Source organism: Momordica charantia (genome assembly GCF_013281855.1).
Source record: "Momordica charantia cultivar OHB3-1 chromosome 5 unlocalized genomic scaffold, Mcharantia_2.0 BLBB01000005.1, whole genome shotgun sequence".
NCBI lineage: Eukaryota > Viridiplantae > Streptophyta > Magnoliopsida > Cucurbitales > Cucurbitaceae > Momordica > Momordica charantia.
In genome coordinates this window covers 17,382,624-17,407,469 of record NW_028275163.1, presented here as the reverse complement: position 1 = coordinate 17,407,469, position 24,846 = coordinate 17,382,624, and the positions used below count along the sequence as shown (strand labels likewise).

The window sequence follows — 24,846 nt, the reverse complement described above, 5'->3', positions numbered from 1 at the left end:
ATATCGTCCAGCTTCCTCGAAATCAGTCAGTAACAGAAGGAACATGAGATGAACTAATGTGTTAGATTTATCGTGAAATAAAAATCTACCAATGAGCTGCATAATATATGCTCGTGCGTATCTCTGTATCGTAACCTCATTAGCATCTGGTGGTAATACAATGAATTGTGCCGCTAGCTAAGGAATACTCAACCTAGATCCCTTAAGTTGAGGAGGTCGTACTACCAGTAGGTCCTCACATAACTGTGCCCAATCGTATTGCAAGGACCTTGTAATGGGCTCTCTATCAATAGGTAGCTCTAACTACACAGCAACTGTTGGGTTTTATGTCCTAAAACTCATAGTTTGAAAATGACAGATATACTTTTATCATTCAATAAAGTTGTTATTGAAGGTTTTAATCAATAAGTAGTTATTGATCCAATAAAATGTTCTTACTATATCTAAATCCAATAAAATAAAGTATCCTAGACTGTTACCTGAGACTCAAACTCCATGTAGGAGACATAAATATGGATCAAGTTTGAGTTAACAATCTAAATGGTCTATAGTATAGGAATAAGGTTGGGCGCCTTATTCTGGGGACACTATGGATGCGGTCCACTTTGTAGCTAGTACAAACGATGTGATCCTAATTCGTTCATGTGAAGACATGCGAGTGGGGGTGTCCCGTGCAAAGAGTTTGCATAAGACCAGACCATGAGATAGTCACTTTTACTTTATAACATCGTTTACTGTTTGAAACTGACTATCTCAACTTTGATGACCTAGGTAACTCGATCTTAATCCTGAGCTAACTATGAACTTCTGTTTACTCGGGATTATCCTTAGATCTGCATGGGTGAGAGCAGCTCAACAGCACTGGCTCAATAAGCCTCCCATTTCAGGGGTAAGACCCGGTAGATAGCTAGGGACATAGGGTGCAAGAAGGAATTCACTTCTACCCAATTTTGGGATAGTAGAGAGGTTGTTCTCTTAAGGGATGAATCCAGGTTTTGAACAATTGGCACCACTCTCATCAAAAGGTTTGAGAGGATTTTTTGATTTGATAGTCGGACTACAAATCATTGTTCATCAGAGGATTAGTGGGACTTAAGGAACAATAGGTAATTACAGGGGTAAAGCGGTATTTTGACCCAGCTGTAATTACGAACAACCTGTGAAGGGTCGACTTACCGATCATGGTTATATCAAATGGACATAATATATCTACAGTGAGGAGAGTGCAGCTACGGGCTTTAGTGGAGTGACCGTGTAGTTAACGATTGTTGGTTAACTAGGTTAAAGAGTTTAACCGGTTAATCTCGGATCGTTGGAGCTCATGATCTGTAGGTCCATAAGGTCCCCTGGCTAGCTCATATAGGAATAAACTTGGAATAATTTGAAGGAATAATTCAAATCGTACGAATTAGGTTAATCATATGAGATATGATTAAGTAATTGATATATGTATCAATTTGAGAAATTTGGACAAAATATTTAAATAGGATTTAAATATTAAAATTATGAATGCGGATTCATAATCGGAGGCATGGATTTCATCAAACATCGGATTTTGGAAAAAGTCAAATACTTGACTTTGACCAGAGAAAGTCAAAGGTTGACTAAAGTAGATTAAAATAATGTTTTTAACCAAGTTGGTGGAAAATTCCACTAACTTGTTGAGTGGAACATTTAAATAATCTCAAAAATCCACTTTTTGACACTTAGCCATGCATGCATAAGTGAAATGTGTGTTGTAAGTTTTTTGTGAACTTAAACATGCATTTTGACACTTAGCCATGCCATGCATGAGTGAAATGTGTGTTGTAAGCTTTTGGTGAACTTAGACATGCATTTTGACACTTAGTCATGCCATGCATGAGTGGAATGTGTGTTGTAAGTTTTTTGTGAACTTAAACATGCATTTTGACACTTAGCCATGTCATGCATGAGTGAAATGTGTGTTGTAAGCTTTTGGTGAACTTAGACATGCATTTTGACACTTAGTCATGCCATGCATGAGTGGAATGTGTGTTGTAAGCTTTTGGTGAACTTAGACATGCATTTTGACACTTAGTCATGCCATGCATGAGTGGAATATGTGTTGTAAGCTTTTGGTGAACTTTGACATGCAAGAGTTGCATGTAATTTGCCTATTTAAGAAGGCTTTTGTTCAAACATCAACATCTCTTGGAACCTTTTGCCATTTGATGTGTTTTCAAAAAGCTTACATAACTCCTTTTAGCTCCACTTTTCTCTAATTTTTTCCTTCTCTAAAAAGAGTCCCACCACTCTATTCCAAGCCTTGAGAATAGTTAGGAAGATCTCTTGGTGGTCCTTCATTGGAGCTATTTGAAGATTTTTGAAAAGCTACAAAGGTTTGTATTTTTCTCTACTTATCTCTAAGCATCATAATGTATGATCATGCATGTTTAATCCTAGGTTGTATTATGCATCTAGATTGTTATTTCGATTCTTGCTCACTTCCGCTGCGCATGTATGTATTTTCTCCATCATGTGGTATCAGAGAATCTAGAATAACATTTATTTGCATATGGTGGGTACAAATTCATTTGATGAATGTTGTGGTTGAATTAAATTGGATATATTACGGTTTTGGCAATCCTCTTAATTTTGGCTTGTAATTATGTCCTTTTATTTGTTATTATTTTTTTTTCGAAGTCATTAGAGTTGGAATTAGGTTGTAATATTGGTCAAATTCAAAGAGATAAAGGCTGAAATTTAGCTTCAAACCCGCCTGCGACAAAGCTTTTGACCCGGTTCGGTTTTCCTCCCTTTTTGGTCCGGTTCGTGCTGTTTCAAGCCGGTTTGGGTTCTTGGAGGTCCGGTTTGAAGAGGTTCAAGGCCGGTTCAAGTTTCTACAAAATTGTTTTGTAATAATTTAGTTTAATTTAGTTGTAAGGATGCCAAAACCGGTCCAATTTAATTGTTGATTTAATTATGCATTATGAATGTATGAATTAAATGTTTTATATTGAATGTGCATAATGTATGCCATTTAGATTTAAAATCCCACCATAGGATTAAGCATGTATCATGCATGAGATATCTTATAAGTAGTTATAATGTATAGTATGCATGATAGATTCAAATTATGATTTGAATATATGGTTATGGAGCATGCCTATAGTTTATAAGTGTTATAAAAGAGATAGACATTAAAATCCATAATAAAGATAATATGCATGCTCATTTAGGGTTAAATGGCCAATCAAAAGTTTTCATAGGCAAAAACTAGGTCGTTACTCATAAATTGGTAAAACATGAACACTCACCCGATAAAATCTTGTCTAAGGCTGGGGGTATTTAAGTTGACGGTTTACGGAACACCCCCTACCTGGAGATTGAGTCGGTTCTTGAGTTGTGTTAACCAATTTCATGAGCATGCGTGAGCGGTGTGAGGTAATAAAATTGGTTTATCACCTAGACATCGTAGGTTTAAATCCAATATAAGAGTTATATTTGGATGAATCACCTAGACTTAGGATATGTTTATTTAGGCTATTACAAAGCAACAATCTCACACTAATTGAGAACGATATCACCGCATATGCTTCAACCTGTACATAGAAAATATGGAATCGATTTCAATATTAATAGATTTGTAACAATATGTTAAAAATAATAATTAAAAAATTCCACCTTAATCATTCATTTGTCTCGAAGATGAAGCGTTAGAGTTGTGAGTTGGACATGTACGTTTGTTATGTCCTTATTTTTTGCATATTCCACAATGAACTTTCGTACCCGTCTCCCGTCAATCCATCTCATTGTGAATGAGAGAAGTTTTTGGGCGTCCATGTTCCCTCAACAAATTTGGGTTCGGATGAATAACATTAAACTTCACTTCCGACCAATAGTCCCTATGTTGTATAGGGTAGAATCGATATGCATAACAAAGTTGGTACCGTGACAATTCGTAATACTTCTCGACATAAGACAAGTATGACAAGTGAACATGATTGCAGACTGCAATTACATAAGAACACGGTATCTTGAAAGATTGCCACTTGTTACAAGTACATGTATTGTCTTTCAAGCAAACGACTTGAGTATGTTGGCCTTTGTAAGGAGAGAACATATCTATTCCTGTTTCGATTTGAAAAGTTTGTGTCTCTCGATCAATAGAAGTTACTGAATGTGTCGCCACTCTTTTCTCCCACCTCCTCAATTTATTTAAAGCATATTTTGTTTACTTTTCATCCCGATCCACTACTTTTCTGATATCATCTCTACGTTTCTGGAAATAAGTAATAGTCTTAAAAAACGTAAACTTCACCAATGCAGTAATTGACAACATTCTAGCTCCCTTGAAAACACTATTAATACACTCTGCTAGATTTGTTGTGATCCATCCATATCGAAACCCTTGATCATGTGCTTGTGTCCATTTTCAATGTTTATATGAGTGAAAAAATCAGTATAATATGGATTCAATTGTTGTAACTCCCTCATATATCTTTCAAATTTACGCTTTTGGTGTTGACACCCAGCACGATACACCAACTCTTTTAAGGGCTTTGAATTATATTTTTTGTTGAAATTGCTAGCCATATGACGGAGACAAAATCGATGATGTGCTCTCGGTTCACTCCAACCATTTTCCTTATTTTTCACAGCCGCCAAAATACCTCTATGTCGATCAGAAATTAGACAAATTTCATCTCGTTCGGTAACCAAATTTCGGAAGGCACACAAAAACCACAACCAACTAGAAGTATTTTTCTCTTCCACAATAGCAAAAGCAATAGGGAATATATGTCCATTTGCATCACTTTAGGTGACAATAAGTAATTTTTCCTTATACTTGCCATACAGATGTGTACCATCAATCTGGATTAATGGTCTACAATGTTTAAATCCTTCAATTGCAGGACCAAATGACCAAAACACTTACCCAAAAATAAGATTTCCAGGTTTATTCGAAGGTATCAAGTCCAGAGTACTCGAGTGTCGGCATTGTAATGCACCAAAGCATTCAACCAGTATGGGAGCTCTTCATACGATTTTTCCCAATCTCCAAAAACTTTTATTAATGCTTTTCGTTTAGCTTGTCACATACGTCTGTAGTTCACACAATATCCAAAAAAAAATTTATGACTTCTTGTAAATCTACTTCAGTAAATGAAGGTGCTTCCTCATTTGGGCTGCGACTTCAGTGAAATCGCGATCATGGACAGCGATTTCATACTAAAAATAAATTATGCTTATAGTAGGTTTTGAACAAGGGCACAAGACTATAACAAACATGGTTGTAGGCAACAAGCAACAAAGAACATTTGAAATGAGGAATCAAATATTATATATATATATATATATATTAAATTTTAATCTCGGCCTAAAAACAACTCCACTCGTGGAAACTCGACTGTGTACCCATCGTTTCGGGCGAGTTATCTCCGAACTCGAGCGAGTTAGTCTCAAATTTTAACTACTACTTTATTTCTCAGGCAAAATTCGGCCGGATTCTTATTAAAAAAAAAGAAAGAAAATCTCCATCTACTTCGCAAATCGAAATCACTTTTCATTCTTTTTCAAAAATTAACATCAAGAACCAAAATTGTGACATCCCTTTTCAAATCTCCAAATCCTCTTTGTTTTTTTCGAAAATATTCAGAACCCGCTAAAAATCGAAACTCTTTATTTTTTTTTCAAAAATTAATACAACAACCTAATGTTGGAATGAGCATGAAACCTCGGGTACAAACTCGCCCAAGTTTTTGCCCAACTTGTGTTACACAATTCTAAAGCCTCCAACAAAGCTTACTCGATTTTTGAATCCCGAACAAGATTCATGAAATCTTGCTAATATTAAAGCTCGAGATTTATGATCATTTAATTTCAAAAAACAAAATAAAAAATCGAGAGGTTCATGCAAACTTGGTGAAATTGCATGAATATCGGTTCAAGATTTATTATCATTTAATTTTAACGAACCCAAATAAAAAGAAAAATTCAAGGAGCGAGATTTATTCAATCTCGGTGGGATTCAAGTCCAACATTTATACCCATTTTAATTTCAATGAACACAAATAAAATGGAGAAGAAAGATCAAAGGGAGAAGAAGAGGAAAGAAGAAGACAATTGAAAGAAAAAAAACTGAGAAGAGAAAGGAGCTATCTTCTTTTTTTAATTAAGGGATACTGCTGTAATTTCACTTCTATTTTAATTTAATTAAATATTAAAGTGGGTTATTTAGGCGCATTTTACCATTGGGTCATTTGAACCTTCCAAAAACAATCGAAGGTCAGTTGGGTCCATTTCACCTTGTTCTTCTTTTTTCTGTCTTCTCCTTCCGCTGTTTCTTCTTCTCATTCCGCCACTTCTTCTTCAACCCACGACTTGGTGAGTAAACACACCCCCCCCCCCCCCCCCCCCCCCCCCCCCCCCCCCGAATTCCCCCCGAATTGAATCGTTTTTTACGGTTTTGATATTTGAAACGTACGATACGCATGATTTACGATTCAAAACACGATTTGAATCGTTTAACCTTCGTTTCGTTCTGAATCGTACGATACGTATCGTACGTTTTTAACAACATTGCAGTGCTGATTACCGCGGCAGTCTACTGTTTTTGTTCGGACATTCTCAAGTTTGGCATGGTTTTCATAAAAAAAAAAAAAAAAACCTTAGTTTGCACTTTTTGTTTTGTGTTTGTTTGCCATATGGTTTTACCCGATACATAATGTTCTTGAAAATTGAAGACAGTGGATGAAAATTTGAGGATCTATTGGATTAGCATGAGCTTAACTTGTTTTTGAAGTTCTAATGCATACTGAATCTGCGTCATCTATGTTTAAGATTCCTCTCACTATGCTGTTCCACGTGCACTTAACTTTATTTCTGCAATGTAAAAAATTAACCGGATGGCCATTTGTTACAATGCCAGACCTCCTGTCTTCGTTGAAGGGGTTAGAAGTAATCGTCCAAAGTCTTTAATTGCACCTAGGGAGACGCCATGGAACCTTCGCTGCTTTTCAATCAGCTCCGAGTTTGAACCTCTCCCTTTTTTTCTTTTTGTATTTTTCTCATTTTAATTCTTTGACTTGTTGTTTTGACATCATCACCTACTAATCTGTTTGCACCTTACACGATGATTGTATTAATTTGGGCAGGCTGCAGAACCATTTTTCCTATTGGCGGGTCCAAATGTGATTGAATCAGAGGAGCATATATTTAAGATGGCCAAGTACATCAAGAATATATCATCAAAGTATGTATCTAGGTTCTTTAGGTCTTCGGTCTTTTATTCCAAATTACTGAATAAGGTTATGGAAAACAGTGCATTTATTTCTCTTTATATGAAATTAAGTGATGAAAAAAACATTAGATTTCTCGTAGTTTAATGTAGAAGGTAAGTTTATGGAGCCAATTATTTCATGGCATCACGGATTTGTAGGTGACCAAGGATTCACATGGCAGTCATAATTTGGCTTTTGTATTTCTTTCTATTTTTAAAATATTTTATATCTTATCTTGAATCTTGCAGGTTCGGTTTGCCACTGGTTTTCAAGTCAAGCTTTGATAAAGCTAACCGTACATCTGCAAAATCCTTTCGTGGTCCAGGCATGGTTGAAGGCTTGAAGGTTCGTAATGATTTACTTGTTTGATGTTGGAATTGTGGAGATGCACATTTCTCCACATGCATATGTCCATTTGTGAACTGCATGGGCGTGCATAGGCATAGCTACACCTTTCAAGAACACAATATGTAGTATGATGATCATTTTTATGCAACTATTCTTAATTTCTCCATGACTTTTATGTAACTAAAATATAACCTCATGTAGAATAGGATCAAATGAAGTTTGGTACACTTGGAAATTAGATAACAAGGCATGGTAATTTTAATTCATATTTAGCTGATTGGCCATTGAAAGATTTCAAGTGATTGTTGATTTTGAAAAGTTGTCACTTTTTGTGCATCAGATCAATATTGCCTGTTCTAAACATTGCACCAAATGGAGGCTCCACAGGTCTTTCCAACAAGCATTGGTTGCTATTTCTTATTGATCACATTTTCTCCTCTGTTTTAGGACCTATTGATTCAAAAGTTTTTTCGATTAAATTATAATGGGAGTAAAGGGGAGTACTTAAAATTAATGATACTAATTCAGATACATATTTGTTAGTGTTCTGAAAAATATTTCTGATATCTTTTATATGGTCTCAAAGTAACATCCTGTACTTGTGTGTTCATTGTATTGCTAATTCTTATGGATCCAAATTTTGTGCAACTTGTAAAGACAATTTGGTGTATTCACAAAATCTTTTGTTTTCTCCATTGATGCAGATACTTGAAAAGGTTAAATTAGCATATGATATACCCATAGTGACTGATGTGCATGAAACCATACAGGTAATACTTTTATTTTCTTTACCACAAAAAACACACACACACTGGCTTGTGCGTTCATTCGTTTGAAGTCTGAAAAAGGTTTTGTTTGATTCAACCATGTTTGGAACAATCTAAGGTCTCCAATTCTTACGTAATTTTTTGATCCATGTCCCATGAAGTTATTGCCATTTTTGCAAGTAGAAATTGAACTTCTATTGCAGTGAGAACTAAGAATTAATGGATGAGAAAAACTTTAAACATATCATATTTTACAGTGTGAACCAGTTGGCAAAGTTGCAGATATTATTCAGATCCCTGCATTTTTATGTCGACAGGTACTTTAATATTTGTTGATGTGCATAATGTGTCCATGGGTTAGGATTAATAGAAGTTAAAGTCTTAATACTCATCTCATATTTTATCTTATAACATAACAGACTGATCTTCTAGTTGCAGCAGCCAAGACCGGGAGAATTATAAATATTAAGAAAGGCCAGTTCTGTGCTCCCTCTGTGAGTGAATTCTGATAATTTGAAAAATTAGAATGTTTTCTTGGTTCTTCATTTTTTTTATATGTCTATTTGTTCTGCCTTGTAGTAGCATTTTTATTTTCCAAATATCCATTTTTTCAGGTAATGACAAATTCTGCTGAAAAGATCAGAATGGCTGGAAATTCTAATGTGATGGTTTGTGAGAGAGGAACTATGTTTGGATACAGTAAGTTAATGGATTTGCTCTCTGAAGTTTCTGTTTAACATTTCTTTTTTAAAAAGTTATTAAATAAGAATAGAGATGTATTATAAAAAAAAGGACAACATTGTTTATTATGGTTTGGTTGAAAAGAAGCTTGCATTAGCATCAAGTTCTTGTTTTCTATACTTTTTTAATTTGTACCAAACACGAGATTGATTAACTCTGATTCATTTGAAGAACCCTTTTTTTCTCTCCTTTCAGAAACCAACTTAAGATTATAATTATGAGCTTTTATCAAACATGAAAATTGTCTTAAATTTTATCAATTAAGAAAATTTTATGCGGTCATGGCTTTAGTGGAAAAGCAAAGACTCTTGGATCAACATTGTTAAATCTACTATTTGGACAATATGGTACTGAAGGAACACTAGGATCTGTGATAACCAAAACTCTCCTTAGGAAGTTAACTTATAAAGCTTATGCAGCCTCTTGATGTGGTCTTTCCAAAGTTTTTAAACTTTCCGATCAATGAAATTATTTATGATTGAAATGTTTTTCTCTTAAGTAGGGTGTAACGCTTTGTTTTTGTAACAATTATATATTGTGCTGCTTATTATAACATGTATGGTTTCTATTAGGGTATTGCCTTTTTAGGTTATTTATAGGAATCTGGCGTCTTGTAACTTTTTAAATATCAATTAAAAGTTATTCACGTCTGAGTTGTAGGCTTATAATAATCATCGTCTAGGGCATGAAGTTTGTCTTTTAATCACTTTTTATGCACCAACCCTATGTGTAACAGAAGATAACTATATCTGACTTCTGACACAAGTGATTTGTTTCCTCCAGTCATTTATTGAGTGACAGTTTAGGTTGGGGTTCCTCAGTTTTGACCTATTTCACACTGTTGAATTCCTTTTTTTGATGAAAAGTAGAGCTTTTATCGAGAAAAATGAGAGAATAAAAAGGGGCATGCAAAAAAATCAATCCACAAAAGGGAGCCAAACTAAAAGAATGGGCTCCAATCAAACAAAATCAAACCTAGGGAGTAATTACACAACTCTTTAGACACCGAGGTCCAAATGGAAACATCGAACCTAACAAGGTCCCACAGCTCCTCCCTCGATCTCTCTACCCCTCTAAAATCATATTGTTCCTTTCAATCCACAAACCCCAAGGAACAACAAATATACTCGCTTGCCACAAAAAACGACCCTTATTTCGGGGGGGGGGGTAATAAAGAGCCTCCTCAAGCATCGAGCGACAATCTCTGGCATGAGCTAGATGTACCGTAAAAGTCTGAAGCAGATTATTCCGCATTGAAGAAGCAAAGTGGCAAGACCATATGAGGTGATCTTGGTCCTCAACAACTCCTTTACGAAGAATACAACACTGAGGCTCATAAAGAAGAGAGGAATGCCTTGTAATGCGATCCAAAGTATTAACCTTGCCATGTAGGACCTTCCAAACAAAAAATCTTCTTTGGGATCATAATCTTCCAAAGCATTGAAAAGATGGAGAGGCGGGAAGGATTGGGGTTTGCAAAACACGCAAAGATAGATTTGCAAGAAAATCCCTCCACCAAATTGGGGGACAAAAAACGAGAATCCTTCCTCCATGGAAAAGTCACAAAGTCACCTAATATGGCCAACAAGGCCACAAAATCCGTAGTTACCCTATCGGACAACGGACAACGAAAAACAAGAGCCAAAGAGGACACTAGATCTGGCAAATGGGGTAAAACAGAAGCTGCTGATTGACCCTTTATAGAAGAAAGGTGGTAAAGGTGAGGGAACAGAGAACATAAATGGCAATCCCATAACCACCTATTGTCCCTAAAAAAAGTATCGATCCCATCTCCAACCTGACAAGACTCAAATTGAGAAAAAATAGGGGAAACCTGACGAAATCGCTATCCATGGATTCTGAAAGTGCCTTTTAAACCCCCATTATACAACCAGTCATAGGGAAGAATACCATGCTTGCTATCACCCTAGGCTACAGAGAATCTGACTCTCGCAGGAAGCATCATAAACATTTTTCGGGGCATTGTTACACATTTTCAAATTACCAATACCTAAACCCGTGTAATTCAAAGACTTACAAACCATCTCCAAACTTATTAAATGAGATCCCTTCCCCTCATCAACCCGTTGCCATTGAAAGTTACACATCAACTTCTCTAGGGATTTAGAAATGGACACTGGAATTCTGAACAAAGAAAGATAGTTAATTGGGATCACACTTAACACGGACTGATCAAGAAGGAAATCCCAAAGGAACTCGAATTTTTGGTGCGATTGCACAAGAATTGAGACTGTTAAATTTCACTAAAATAATTTTATTAGCACCTGAAGTATTATAAGATAAGACCGTGAGATAGTTATAGTATTTGAATGAAATTAATTAGTAGATTGTGTATCACGCATATACCATTAAAAATTCAAAGGGTTAATCTCCCTCCCTTAGAAAAGAAGCACTTTTTCCACGAAGAAAGACATTTTGCACCTTTTCCACCACAGGTGCCGATGTTCTCAACCCTCCACAAGTGGCTTAGGCAACCCTTGTAAGAACAAGTACCTCCTAAACACACACACCACCTAGCACGCACACAAAGAATCACTCAAGGGGAAGAAGAAGGGAATTACCTTGAAGGTCAATGCTTTGGATAGAGAGGACTTGTTCTAGATCTAAAGCAAAACACTCCACAAGTTTGATGACCAACCTAAACTTGCATGTTTCAAAGGGGTTTTGTGCAACTAGATCAAGATGCACCAATGCTCACGGTTTTAGGAGCAAAGAGGAAAGCTCAAGGCTATTTTCATTCATCAATCATCCAACCTATCAAATGTACAAAAAGAAGCCTATAAATAGTCAACTTGATTTTCCCTAAAATAAAAGGAAAAAGACTTTAACCAAACCTAGACTAAACTAGTTACAAAGGGGCATAGCTAAGTTACACAAATTGAGGGGTTCTCTAAATAGGCCTTTAAAGTGCATAAAACCCCGTTCTTGGGCCTAAGACCTATTAAATAAATTATACATGAAGTCAAGAAGGAGATTACAAAACTAATTACATAAAAACACTACTTTAAGACTCAAACCCTAAATAACCCCTAATATTGGAGATCTCATGTTTGGTGTCTTCATGTTTCCTTGAAGTTCCTCTTTCCACTTGTTCTCCACCTTTATGAAGCTTGATAGTTCTCATCATGTTGAAGTGGAAATCCCTTCTTCATTGGTTGGCCCTAATGCCATGATGCTTATGCCACGATGTGTATTGCTTGAAGCATATCAGGCACATCAGGCACGCAGATAGCCAAAGATCTATTACTTTGCCCAAGGGAAAGACCTAAATAAGATGAAGGAAGAGAACCAACCTCACAATCCACCAACGATGCTCACCTCTCCAACTTCCCACTATCACAATTAACCCCTTGGATGGAACACTTGCTTCGATTTATCTTCAGGCTTGAGATCATCTCAAAGAAGGACAAAAGGCGATTGAGATTAACAAAAGACTCTTTTTTACCGGAGCGAAAGAAGATTGTGTCGTCAGCAAATTGGAGGTGGGACAGACTCAACCTATCTTTCCCCACATGGAAACTTTCCAAAGAGCCCCTCCCAATCCCTTTTGAAACAACTCTGCTGATACAATCCACCACCAATAGGAAACGAAAGGGAGAAAGTAGATTACCTTGCAGTAACCCCCTTGAAGCAAGGATCCTACCTCTTAGCTATAATGAGAATTTAACTGTTCTAACACAACTCCTCATCCAAGATCTTCATTTGTACCTTTCTTAGAAAGCACATTGTCCAAAAAACCCCAGTTCATATGGTCGTAAGCTTTCTCAAAATTGATATGTAAAACACTCCTCAATTGTCTCTCTATTGAGTTCTTTAGTGTATTACATTTTTTTCGTCCCATTTAATTCATGTTATGATATTGATATGTATGGTTTGGTTTGTAGATGACTTAATTGTTGATCCTCGGAACTTAGAGTGGATAAGAGAGGCAAACTGCCCTGTTGTAAGTCATTTGATCTTGTAACTTTGCTTCTCTATATTGTGTTTTTTATTTTTGGAAAAAAAATATAACTGTACATATTCAATACTTTGTTCTTAAGAGTACATTAAGACACATTCTTTTTTGGGACAAAAAGACATCTCCATTTTTTAAAGAAAGTTGTATTTCAATTTCTGTTTATTATGTATCAAATTTGGGGTTGGGGGAAGGTTGGATTGATGTGAATTATTTGTATCTTGATCATTGACCCTTTTTCCTCCATTTGAATCTCATAATTTATGTTACTAGTTACTACATAGTTCGTACATAATCCGTTTGTGTCTTATTATTACATGAGGTAATGATGTGCTTTATTTCAATTTGGCCCGAAGTTTTATGATAAATGTTTTCACTTCAGGTTGCCGACATTACACATTCATTGCAACAACCTGCTGGGAGACAGGTATGAATAATATTGCATTCATGTTTTATGAATTGGACTATTTTATGTGATCTCTGTATATAGCAAGCGAAAGACTGAATCAAGTCTTCCTTTCCCAGAAAAAGGCTATGGAAATGGCTTAGCCAACTTTAGCAAAGCCAGCACCTCCTAAACATGTTCACCCAAATGGCCTCTCTCACACACAAATTAATACCCAAGAGGAGGCAAGGCTAAGGTTATCTTGGTGTTAAAGACCATGGAAATGGATAACAATCCCCATACCTGAGGTTGAAGCTCAAATCATTTTGTAAGTTTGGTGACCAACCTTAACTTGAATGATTCTAGGGTTTAACGTGCAAACTACACTAAGCTCACGCACATGAGGATGGCACTCGATGGAGTATAAAATCTCTCAACTCAACATTCATTCATCTAAGTTTTCAAGAAGACATTTCTAAGCTTATATAATTCTAGGTATTTGGCCAAAGGGGTGTAAAAAGGAAAGCTTAATTGCTAAACCTAATTGAGCCTAAGTTCAATCACAAGTAAATAAAATATTTAAAGAAACTTAAAGGAAGATTGGGCTAAAGCATAGGAGACTTGGGCTGATGCCCTTACAACTCTAATAAAAGTCCAAAATCAACAAAGTTCCAAAAAGTAGAAAAATGAAAAAAGAAAGACTAGTCTATGGATCCATTGAGCTTAATTGGCCTTCTTGGCTTGTTTGGTGACTTGGCCCTCTTGGTCCATATATCCCCTCCAAGCTTCTAATGATTCATCCTCAAATGTTTTGACCTACATGGAAAAAATATTTTACATTTGTAAACTTCAAGGATGGGTTAATATATAACTTACCTTGTAGTGTGCTCTTGTAGTCATGGGAGGTCAAAGTTTGAGTTCTTGGAGGAGCTATCTTACGGAGCACTTGCAAACGTGCTTTCTTCTCTCCAAAAGTGTCTCAGCCACATGCATCTAGCTTCGTATGGAAGATTTTAAGCTCATACAAAAGTGCCAAACAAAGGCTAGGCGAACATGGTTCAAGTTTGCTAGTTAGAAAATACTTTTTGGGTTTAACAAGTCAAGAATGTGGTGTTTGGAGAGTGTAATAGAATTGGCCTTAAAACACGTAACTATGAGCTCTTCTTTTTTCATCACTACGCCAAACAAGAACATTATGCATGCTATGATTGTGCAATTAAAACTCTAAGCTCTCAGCACTCGGTGCATTTGATGCAAGCATACATGCACCAACGGTTGTTCCTTCATGACTTAGAATTATAGGCTATTGAACCCACCTTTTCCAAAATTTGGTAGGGGCTGAAGAATATGGCTGATAGTTTTTCATTGCGACGCTTGGTGCGGGATGTTTGGTGGTATTGCCAAATCTTCAAATAGACCCAATCATACACTGAGAACTTGGTTAATCCATGCTGTCCATGTACAACTCGTCTTTTAGTATTGTGCTTGATCAAGCCTGTCTTGTTAATCCATTTAATAATGTATTACTCAACTCTCCATGCTTTTTCCTCATCACCCTTTCTTTCTGGCGTTGTTATAAAATTTACCAGGATCCTCTTCATTTTAGTTCTAAATTTTGTTACTCAATATCCCCATATAATCTTTTTAAGTGGATCTTTATATTCGGAAGGTGAAATATATGTGTTTTGTCTCTTTGAAGTTGGGTGATGGGGGTGTTGCTAGTGGTGGCCTACGTGAATTAATACCATGCATTGCGAGGACAGCAGTGGCCGTCGGAGTAGATGGGATATTCATGGAGGTATTCAGATTTTTTTTGATATTGTTAGTTTCATATCAGCACCTCTGCTCTGGCACAAGTTACTGAAATGATTTTAGTTGGAAAGAACTTTTTAGAGCATAATCCCTATTGTTCAACTAGGTTATGCATGTTATCATTATTATTGTTTACATCATATTTTACTCTCGTGTTTTTTCTATTTTAGTCTTTTAAACTTTCAAATTTTGGTTTTAGTTCTAGAACTTTATGTAAGAAACTAATTTTTTTCTTTGCCAATAATTTTTTTATAAATTATTTATTAGAAACCTTAACTAATCACATCTCTTGTTCATTTATGTGATCAACAAATGTCGATGTGAATAAGTGTTTGAATCCATAGTGGCTTAAGTTTTGGGTTTACAAATGTATTTAGATTCTTGTTAAATGATTAATAAATAATTATAATTAAAGGACAATTAGTTTTCAAAGTAAAATTTACAAATTAAAACACAACATGAGAGGCGCAATATATTTGAAAGTTTGGAGACCAAAATGAAATAGATATGAATTTGTTTTTTGAGTTTAACATATATGGGGTGTTGGAAGGTAATATGTGCCTTATATACTAAGTTAGGCCTGATTACGTGGGTAATTTTCTTATGAGTGTCTTTCTGGTTTGAAGGTGCATGACGACCCTGTGAATGCACCAGTTGATGGTCCAACACAGTGGGTGAGTTTTGCTTAAATTGGTTTGAGCTGTATTTGTAATATGAGATCTTTTAAGAGTCTATTTGCTGAAACTTTCAATTATTTTTTGATTAGCCTTTGCGTCATTTGGAGGAATTGCTGGCAGAGCTTGTGGCAATCGCAGTAAGTTCATTAAACATTACTGAATCTTTTTGCTAAGACATTTCTGGTGATTGCCTTGCCTTAGATTGAACTTAACCCGCATTCCGTTGCTATCAGATATTTTTCAAACTTAAGAAGCACAAATACGGACACGAAACATGGATATGACAATATGGACATAGTGACACATCATTTTCTAAAGTTTGGGACACAGATACGACAAGGACACATTTATTAAAATATAAAATTTTTTAATTGTATATATCATTTTTATACGAGAGGGAAATCTAAAGTCAATAAGTTTATGCATTTTTATGTTTAAAAAAGAGTTTGATGTATTTTGCTCTCAAAATTTATTTGTCCTATATTACTATTACGTCTATTTCTTAAGCTTAACAAGTGTTCGATACATGCCTAATAAGTGTAAGATTAACATTCGCTTTGTTCAACTAGTGGTGACACATATCTATTGAGCTAACAAGTATTTGATACGTTTCTAATAATTATTTGAGTGTTTTGACATGTACACGTTACCCCAACTGAAGTAGAGAATCGGATCTATACTGATTTTCTCATACATGTTTATTGATTTATATATAATAAAGTATCAAAATTTTACCATAATTGTTTTTCCTTCCTCAGCGGGCGAGCAAGGGTAAACAACGTTTCAATATTGACATGACACCATTTCATGATTAGAAGCGTGAGGCATCGTGGAATTCGAATTTCAAATTGAGGTAAGAGAGCTATCATTTCAATACCCGAGATTTTGCATTAGTTTGAATTTGATCCATCTTCACACGAATATATATTGCTTTACTTTTTCTCTTGCACCAACCATGAACTATTTCTCCAATAATGTGTGAGACGGGATCTCATGAAGAGGTTGGACTCCATTGAAAGTCAGTTAATGTGGTATTTTGTTTCTCAAAATCATGTTTCTTTACCATTACTTTTATTTGTAGTCTACTTTTTAACTCTTAGCCTATTACAAAATGTTTTCAAAAACCAACTTTTAGAAAGTGAAAGAAAAACTAACAAATATTTTAGTAGGTTAAAGAATACTTTTTGATCCCCATACTTTAATTAGGGGTGTAACTAGGTCGGGTTGGTTTGATGTTGTTCTTTCCCCTATATCAATCCTCTTCTTCTAGGGTTTCAATTTTGGATTTGAATTACGCTAAAAAACAAGCAAAAAACTAGATAAAGCGTAAGCAGAAGAATAATTTCTCTGGGTTGGGTGTTTTTCTAAAGGGAAATTGGAAGAAATAGGCGACTGTGAAGTGGGAAATTGCAAAGATTTATGAATATTTGGACTGGGAAAGCAATTGCGATTATGAATTCTCATATCAAAGTCCAACTAGGAAGCGATTGCGAAGTAGGAAGTAGTCGCTGCGGTCGGGTTCAGGCTTTGGAAAAAAGTTAAAAAATAAGGGATTTTGAGTTCTGCCATTAGGGTGTCGTTGCTGCTGCCTGCTGCTGCTCGATCGCTCGCTGCCTTAATAATTATTCTTAACTGCATCGCTCTTTATTCTCCTCTTAACCATTTTCCTTTCTATCAGAAACTCTCTCACAATTGAATTGGCCATTCAAACCCACCGAGAGAACCCCCCACAAAAAACTCCCGCACTGATTTTCCTACTCCCCTCTTCGCCGCGCCATGCCGACTTCTGCTTAATAATTATTCTCCCATTTGACCTCTCTGTGGCCATCACAATCATGGACTCCCTTGGCTCCCTCTAGGGCGAGTGCGGGTTCCACAATGAGCTCTCAATTGTCGCCATCCTTTGTAACCTTATCATCGTTTCCCTCCTTGGCCACTACTCTGACTGGCACCACTACTATTTGAGAGAGAGAGAGGGGCATGGGGAGGGAGAAGGAGAACTGGTGAGGGAGGAGAGAAGAATGCACAAAACTAGGAAAATAAAGTAAAACCCTCGGTTTGTTGGGATAGAATCCAACCAACCTGACCATTGTCAGATTCAACCCAACTTGAACCGGTTTTAGTCGGGTTGGTTCCTTACACTTAAACTTTCATAGAAGTAACGATTTAGTCTTTGAATTTTAGTTTGTAATAATTTAGTTTTTGTATCTTTAAATTGGTAACAATTTAGTTGCTGCCGTGTAAAATTTGTAACGATTTAGTCCCTACTATGAATAATCTCATCAAAACTAAGTGCCCGTTCATTATTTAGTCTTTGTAGTCTATAGACATATTTAGTCCTTCATGAGCTTATCAATCTCCGTGTATGAGAAACCCTATTACACGTAGGCGGAAGATAAAAAGCCTTGTGTTGTTGGAGACTTACCCTATTCACATGCCCAAATCGATTACATCAACCACCCTATGACACCTCGTTGCTTCGCACCATTGTGCCTCCTATTAGCATGCACAAGTAGGACGCACATGACCATTTCGGAGCGTTTGTTACGATCCGAATCTGCACATGACATGGTAGGAGGGCCAAGGTCGAGTGGGCCAAGTGGCACATTCATGGCTGATGCAAGATGAGGTGGCAGCATAGTGCGTGAATGTGTAGGCAGAAGGCGTCGCACAGTGCTGGCAAGCAATGCATGTTGCGGTGGCGTAGGAGGGCGCTCAGCCAAGCCATGCACGCACGCACGTAGGCAGGTGCGTGCATGCATGGGACAGACAGCCAAAAGCACAAGCACACAAGGCAGATGATGCGGGCCCTTGAAAGTGCATGGCAACAGTGTGCGACGTGGCGATGTGCATAGGAACATGGCCATTATGGAGTATTTGGGCATGCTAGTGTGCAACATCCCCTAAAGCTTTGGTAAGACTGTGTACAGCTCAACCAGTGATTTCAAGGCGCTCGCCGCATCCAGGCGAGCCCTTATGGTAAGGGGTGACGTGAGGAACAAGTTGGTCACTTGAGTGGATGGCCCGGCGAGCGCTTCTCGCCATTTGTGCATTTTAGTCGCCATGAACATGTCTTCATGGTGATGTAGGCACTCACCCCATGTCCGTATTCAAATTTCTTTTTTTTTAACGTTTTCGTTCAATTCTTCTTCCATTCTTCTAATGTTCTGCGTCAATTCTTCAATCCTTCTGTAGTTCATCAATTATTCTTATCAATTGAAGAAGAATCAAAGTTCGAAGAAGAAAAATTGAAGAACCGAAGATGAATAATCGAAGAAGTAAAAGAAAAATTGGAGAAGAAGAATCGAACAAGTAGAAGAAGAGTCGAAGAGAGAAAATAAAAAACCCCACAACTCGTATCTGTCTGCTGCTTCAATATTTTTTTTTTTACTTACTACATTTTCAAACATAGTGCGTGCTAGTGCGAGTCAAAATATTCGTATGCAATTGGCATAATGGCTGGAAGCACTCTACCATCTTTTTTATTTAAGTTAGGTTTAATTTTTGTTTAATTTCAATATAATTTTTTTTTATATCTTTCTATTCATTTTAACTAAAATTTTTTAAAACTTATATTTTGTATTTTTCTTAATTGTTTAAGTTAAGTTTATTTGCACATCAAATAGTTTTACTAATATTTTGATCTAGAGTATTTTATTTTGTACATATTGTCGTGGATAATATTTATTTATTATTTTATTAAGTGCGCCTCACTGTCGCCTCCTGCCTTAAGGTGATAAAAGAAGCTTGTTGCCTTGAAGTGCACGTTGCGCTCTGGAAATACTGAACTCAATGAGGCAGGAAACTAGTTTGAACATAAACAATGGTTACTCCCCTAGATTCAAGCAACTACCTAAATCATGAGTGGTTGGTAACCAACCTAGTGGACAGTTTTTGTAACTACACATTAGTGGGGTAATGAGCACCTTAAAAGGAGGCACTACATTAGTGGGGTAGTGGCCTTGTGATCGCTGAGAGCATCTATAAAAGGGATAGCTTGCAGATACAAGCATTTCACTCCATCTCGACACGATTTTATATTACTTCTTGTAATGTATTGAAGTTAAAAAGAAAACGAGGGTGTTACTCCATACATCCTGTGTCTTTGTGTTGTGTATTGTTACCTAACCTAGGTAAGTGAGTGAAGACTGACTAAGGTTGAGACCTTAGGCCGCACAATGCTGTAAATTCTTGTTTGGGATTTTGGCCTTGTGACAGTTGGTATGAGAGCACGATTCTTATCTCTGTAAGGAGTTACTTGTGTGACACTTGGTATTCGAACCATGTTTACATCATAGTGTGAGTTGGTGTTAGAGCACTTGTTTCTTGTTTTGAATTGCGTTTGATAACTGCATTCATTTTGCCCGTTTCTAGGATTTTCTCAGAGTCCAAGAGTTTGTTGTTTGAACCTTTGTTCTTCTTTTGTGCTATAGATAAATGCATAGAGGTGTAGAAGCGAGGATACCAGAGCTCAAAATAGGGTTGTCGGTAGGTACCATGTTGGGAGTTCTACAAGAGCATATCGTTGTAATGTTGAATGCCCATAATCGTTGCCCTATCTTTATTTTCGAGCGTCAGTGAGCTGAGATATATACACTTAAAGGAAATATGGACGAATAAGTAGGACGACTATAGAGACTCATTTCAGTAGTATCGTGTAAATAATGCTGAGATGACACATGTAAGGAACGGAATAGTGTCACTCAATTCCAAATGGTGAAGAACCTTAGAAGTACCTCAAGCAAAGGAGCAACAAGTTAACTTCACTCACTCGTACAACTTGGAAGAATGTGCAGACAACTATGGAAACTTCCCACTACTTTAATAACTACCTAGTACTCTCGAATTTCTTCCCACATGGTCGTCAAAGTAATGGAAAGTCTCATGGAGGATTTCCTTCCTCTATAAAAGGGAGAGTTTACGGATAATGTAAGTGTTTCTGGTATCCCAGATCTTCCATTTGAGTCCAAGTTGCACAAAAGAGTGAAGTTAACTTGTAGTTGCTCCCTTGCTTTGAGGTATTTTCCTCACTGTTCTTTGCATGTGTCAAGCGAACTGTTATTTTCTTGCCTCAACAAAATAATCTCTGTAGTCTGAATGTCCTACATGAATCTAGCTATTTGAGCGTTCATCTGCAGCATTATCTTTGCGGTATTGTTGAAATGAGTCTCTAGTCGTTCTACATACCTGTCTATCTTTGCTTCAAGTGCACGGATCTTAGCTTGTTGACTTTTAGAGATAAAAGTACGGAAATGATTGTGAGTGTTCAACATGACATTGGTCTGCTCTTGTAGAACCCTTAGCATGGTACCTATTGACAACCCTATCTATCTTTCGAGCTTTGCTACCTTTGCTTCTAATCTTCGTCCATTTATCTAGAACAAAAATTTAAACAACAAACTCTTAGACATCTCTATGGAAAAAGGCGGAAAAATGAGTGCAATCATGGAAATGCAATTACAAACAAGAAACAAATACTTTTTGACACCATCACACATTATGATATAAATTTCGTTCAAATTCTAAATGTCACACAAGTAACTACTTACAAAGATAAAAACTGCATTTAGTACCAACTAAGTGTCACATTATGAATTGCTTGCACATTCCATGAGTTGGTCATTGTAGGTTACAAAAAATCTCATCTACTAGCGAAACACGTCGTGAGTATAAATATAGTAGGTGGGGAAACATGAGTCATAATAGGCAAGTGTGCACTCAATCGCTCAACGAGTAGACTCGATGTCGGAGTCTGTGCAAGTGATGTGAATTAGTTACCTTTATATTGTCTTAAGTTGTGAGTCAAAATTATTTGTTGTGTATTTTGCTTTTTGTCTCACTTTTGCTATCATTCAGGATCTTGCTCTCGTTGGGGCTATCACGAGACTTCTACTCTCTGTAACATACAATGTTTTACTAACCTGATTGGTTGTCACATTTTCTTGCTCTCATTGATGCTATCAATTTAATACATTAATGGTCGGTGTGAAACATGGAGGAAATGCACTTTTATTATTCATATAATTATTGTAAATTTTCTTATTTTCATAGAAATGTACTGGTTAAATTCATTTGCTTTCGAAGTTTGACATAACTAGTTATTAAATTTATAAAAAAAATTATATAATATGATTTCTAACAAAAATTATATAATTCAATCAAAATATAAATAAATTAAGAATTTAAAAAAGAAAATTAAAAATTAAAAAATATAACGTTTGTGGTTAATGGCATTGAATGCCTTCTCTCCGATTGTGTGCATTGTTGGGATCACGAAGTGAAGACTAGCCAAGCTAGAATAAGGGTGTCGCACTTGGCCTCTCCTATAGGACCTAATCACGCCAGTGCGAAAGTCCTCCAGCTCCTTGCTTTGGCGGTGCGACACGTGGTAGTCGAATTTTTGCCTTACAACACAATTTATATATATATATGTGTAATTATATAATATGATTTTTAACAAAAATAATTAATCAAAATATAAATAAAATAAGAATTTAAAAAAGAAAAATAAAAAATAAAAAAGAATATTTAATATATAATTATTGTGTGTCTGAGACCAAAGGAAGAAGAAATGGATGGGAGGGAGAACATTGGGAAAGAAAGATGTGAGAAAGGGAGATTGTTATTCCCACATCCATCAAGTACCAAAAAAGAGAGGCAGAAACTCCTATATATAAAGTTTAAACCCTCTTTTTAAATTCTGCTGATGAGCTCAAGTTGCCTATTTTGAGTGACAGTTGTCTTTCGAGGAGCGAATGACACATCGTCGAAATAGGAAAAATCTACATTCCTCCCTAATGCTCCCGTGTTTTCGGACACTTATGTTTTTTCTTTTTTTTTTTTCCTTCCAACGAATTAAAAGATTGTGAGTAGAATTGAAACTTTCATGTCAAAGACATTTTGTATAATGTAGTTCTTTTCTAATATTTTGTATGAGAATGTTGATTTAAGATAGTACTTTCATCACCGTGAAACGGAATATTTTTCTAGTTCTCTTCTAAGAAGTAACATGTTTATTTTAGAAGTGATTTTTTCTCTTTTTTTTTTTTGGTAAACTTATGAAGTTTCAATTGAATCCTTATTTTGCTCTGTTTTATCCTAATGTTTAGGTGGTGTAGCAATGAAGCTTGGTTTGAGTTTGAGGTTCACATGAAACTTTTTTTTTTTTTGGTGTTTCCTGCATTCAATTATTTGTACGACCAAATGGCTCCCTTTGGATATTGTAGCTGTTGATGATCCCTAGAAAACTCGTGTGGGATGTATTGTGACATGTTATTTTCTTTAATTTTATTTTAAAACTAATTTGTCTATTTGATCAAGGTTTTAAGAACAAATTTTAATTCAAAGTGATTCATTTTAATTCTTTATTATAAATGTTATTCTAATTTCAATAAAAAAAATAGTGAAATAAATTAAGTAAAAATTGTCATTATTAGGTGCTGATTTGATTTGAAACTTTAAATCAGGTAAATGACACTCGTCCCACCTTAAAGATGGTAACCACCTTAAAGATGGTAATATGTTATATACTTTCAAATTTTAAGAAATTACATATGGTATCATGAGTTTTAGTTTTATTCAACCATATACAATTATACGAGTTCATCATTTCAATTAAATTTCAATTAAGTCTACTTTTATCTCTAAGCAACTCGCCTAATGCATTGCATTTTGGACTTTAGCATTCTAACTCGAGACTTAACATGTGAAGATGTCTTTAAGGTAGTGAAGGAATTTTGTTTTTGACATTAGACGTTCAATTTGATTCAAATATCGATTGAATGCATTTTCGTTAAACTACTATGACAGTTCTTGGAACGCCTCCAACAACACTGTATTTTCCTCTACATTCAAAAAATGTTTATTCAATTACCAACTTCTTTGTGTACTACTAATATTAGATGCGACCCCTATATTATCCAAAAAAAAGAAATAAAAAAGAGCATAGAATGAAATAACATGTATATTGCTAGAAACACCAAATACCAAGAAACACATTTTAGTTTTTGGTTTTGTTTTAAAAAAAAAAACCATATATTTTTTTATAACCATATTTTGTTTTGTGTTTTTAAAAAACAAAATACCAAAACATGTTTGGTAACCATTTTTAGTTTTTTTGTTTTTAAAAAGTTAGAAAATTGAAAATACATATTAAAGAGAAAATTTTGTGTAGAGTAGAAATAATGTGGGTGCGAGTGAAGATGCTCTTCCCCAATCTCGAGCTCGTGAAAAATTTTAGTCTCGGTCTCCACCTCGTTCTTGGGTCCGAGAGATGTTCTCGAGAAAAATTATTGGTTTTATAATTGTTTTTAATTATTTTTAGAATTTAAATATAAAAAAGTGTAATAAATATATATTAATTATTTAAAAAATGGAATTAGGGACGAGGTCGGGACATACATTTTCTATTTTTGGGATCCGACCTTGCGGAAATTTTTGTGTTCACCTGATGTAGAGACATGAAAATAAAGATGTAAATAAACTTTTGGAAGATAAATTTTAGAGAGATAAATAAAAATATTTAGAAAAAAAATAGTGAAAGAAAAGTTAAAACAAAAAGAGAAAAATTTTGGAGAAAAAAATAAAGTCGAGAGGAAAAGATATGTTAAAGAAAAAAAATATAAAGAAAGAGAAAAATTATAGTGGAAACAAACTTAGAGATAGAAACAAGATTCAAAATATAATTTTTATATAAAATAAATAAATATAAAAATAAATAAAAGTTACCGTGAATGAAAATTGAACGAAAAAATAAAATATAATTTTTAGAAAAAAAAATAGATTACGAAGAGACAGAAAAGTTATAAAATATGAAATTTTCGAGAAAAAAAAGTTAGGAAAAATATTAAATTTTTAGAGAGATAAATAAAACTGGTCTGTCAGGAAAAAAAACAAA

The 24,846-nt window shown here is 35.4% G+C and overlaps 1 protein-coding gene and 1 long non-coding RNA gene across 7 annotated transcripts; both read left to right on the top strand.

Moving 5' to 3' along the window:
- Positions 1 to 1,934: 1,934 nt before the first annotated feature.
- Positions 1,935 to 4,203, top strand: LOC148211472 (uncharacterized). The gene is made up of 2 exons (XR_015790718.1): positions 1,935 to 2,360; positions 2,665 to 4,203. It is a non-coding gene; the product is annotated as an uncharacterized LOC148211472 (long non-coding RNA).
- Positions 4,204 to 6,201: 1,998 nt separating this feature from the next.
- On the top strand, positions 6,202 to 23,260 carry LOC111023662 (2-dehydro-3-deoxyphosphooctonate aldolase). 6 transcript variants are annotated; one of them, XM_088124029.1, is made up of 15 exons: positions 6,202 to 6,348; positions 6,893 to 6,994; positions 7,119 to 7,216; positions 7,493 to 7,589; positions 8,297 to 8,362; positions 8,617 to 8,676; positions 8,779 to 8,853; positions 8,974 to 9,058; positions 13,006 to 13,064; positions 13,459 to 13,503; positions 15,161 to 15,259; positions 15,900 to 15,947; positions 16,040 to 16,087; positions 16,709 to 16,803; positions 23,060 to 23,260. In XM_088124029.1, the coding sequence occupies exons 2-14, from the start codon at positions 6,962 to 6,964 to the stop codon at positions 16,763 to 16,765; spliced, it is 870 nt and encodes a 289-aa protein (XP_087980155.1). In that variant the 5' UTR covers positions 6,202 to 6,348; positions 6,893 to 6,961; the 3' UTR covers positions 16,766 to 16,803; positions 23,060 to 23,260. The 6 variants fall into 6 exon arrangements, with proteins under 6 accessions (XP_087980155.1, XP_087980157.1, XP_087980160.1 ...); XM_088124031.1 differs by lacking the exon at positions 23,060 to 23,260 and adding an exon at positions 21,807 to 22,033; XM_088124034.1 differs by lacking the exon at positions 23,060 to 23,260 and adding an exon at positions 19,697 to 21,564.
- Positions 23,261 to 24,846: the final 1,586 nt, after the last annotated feature.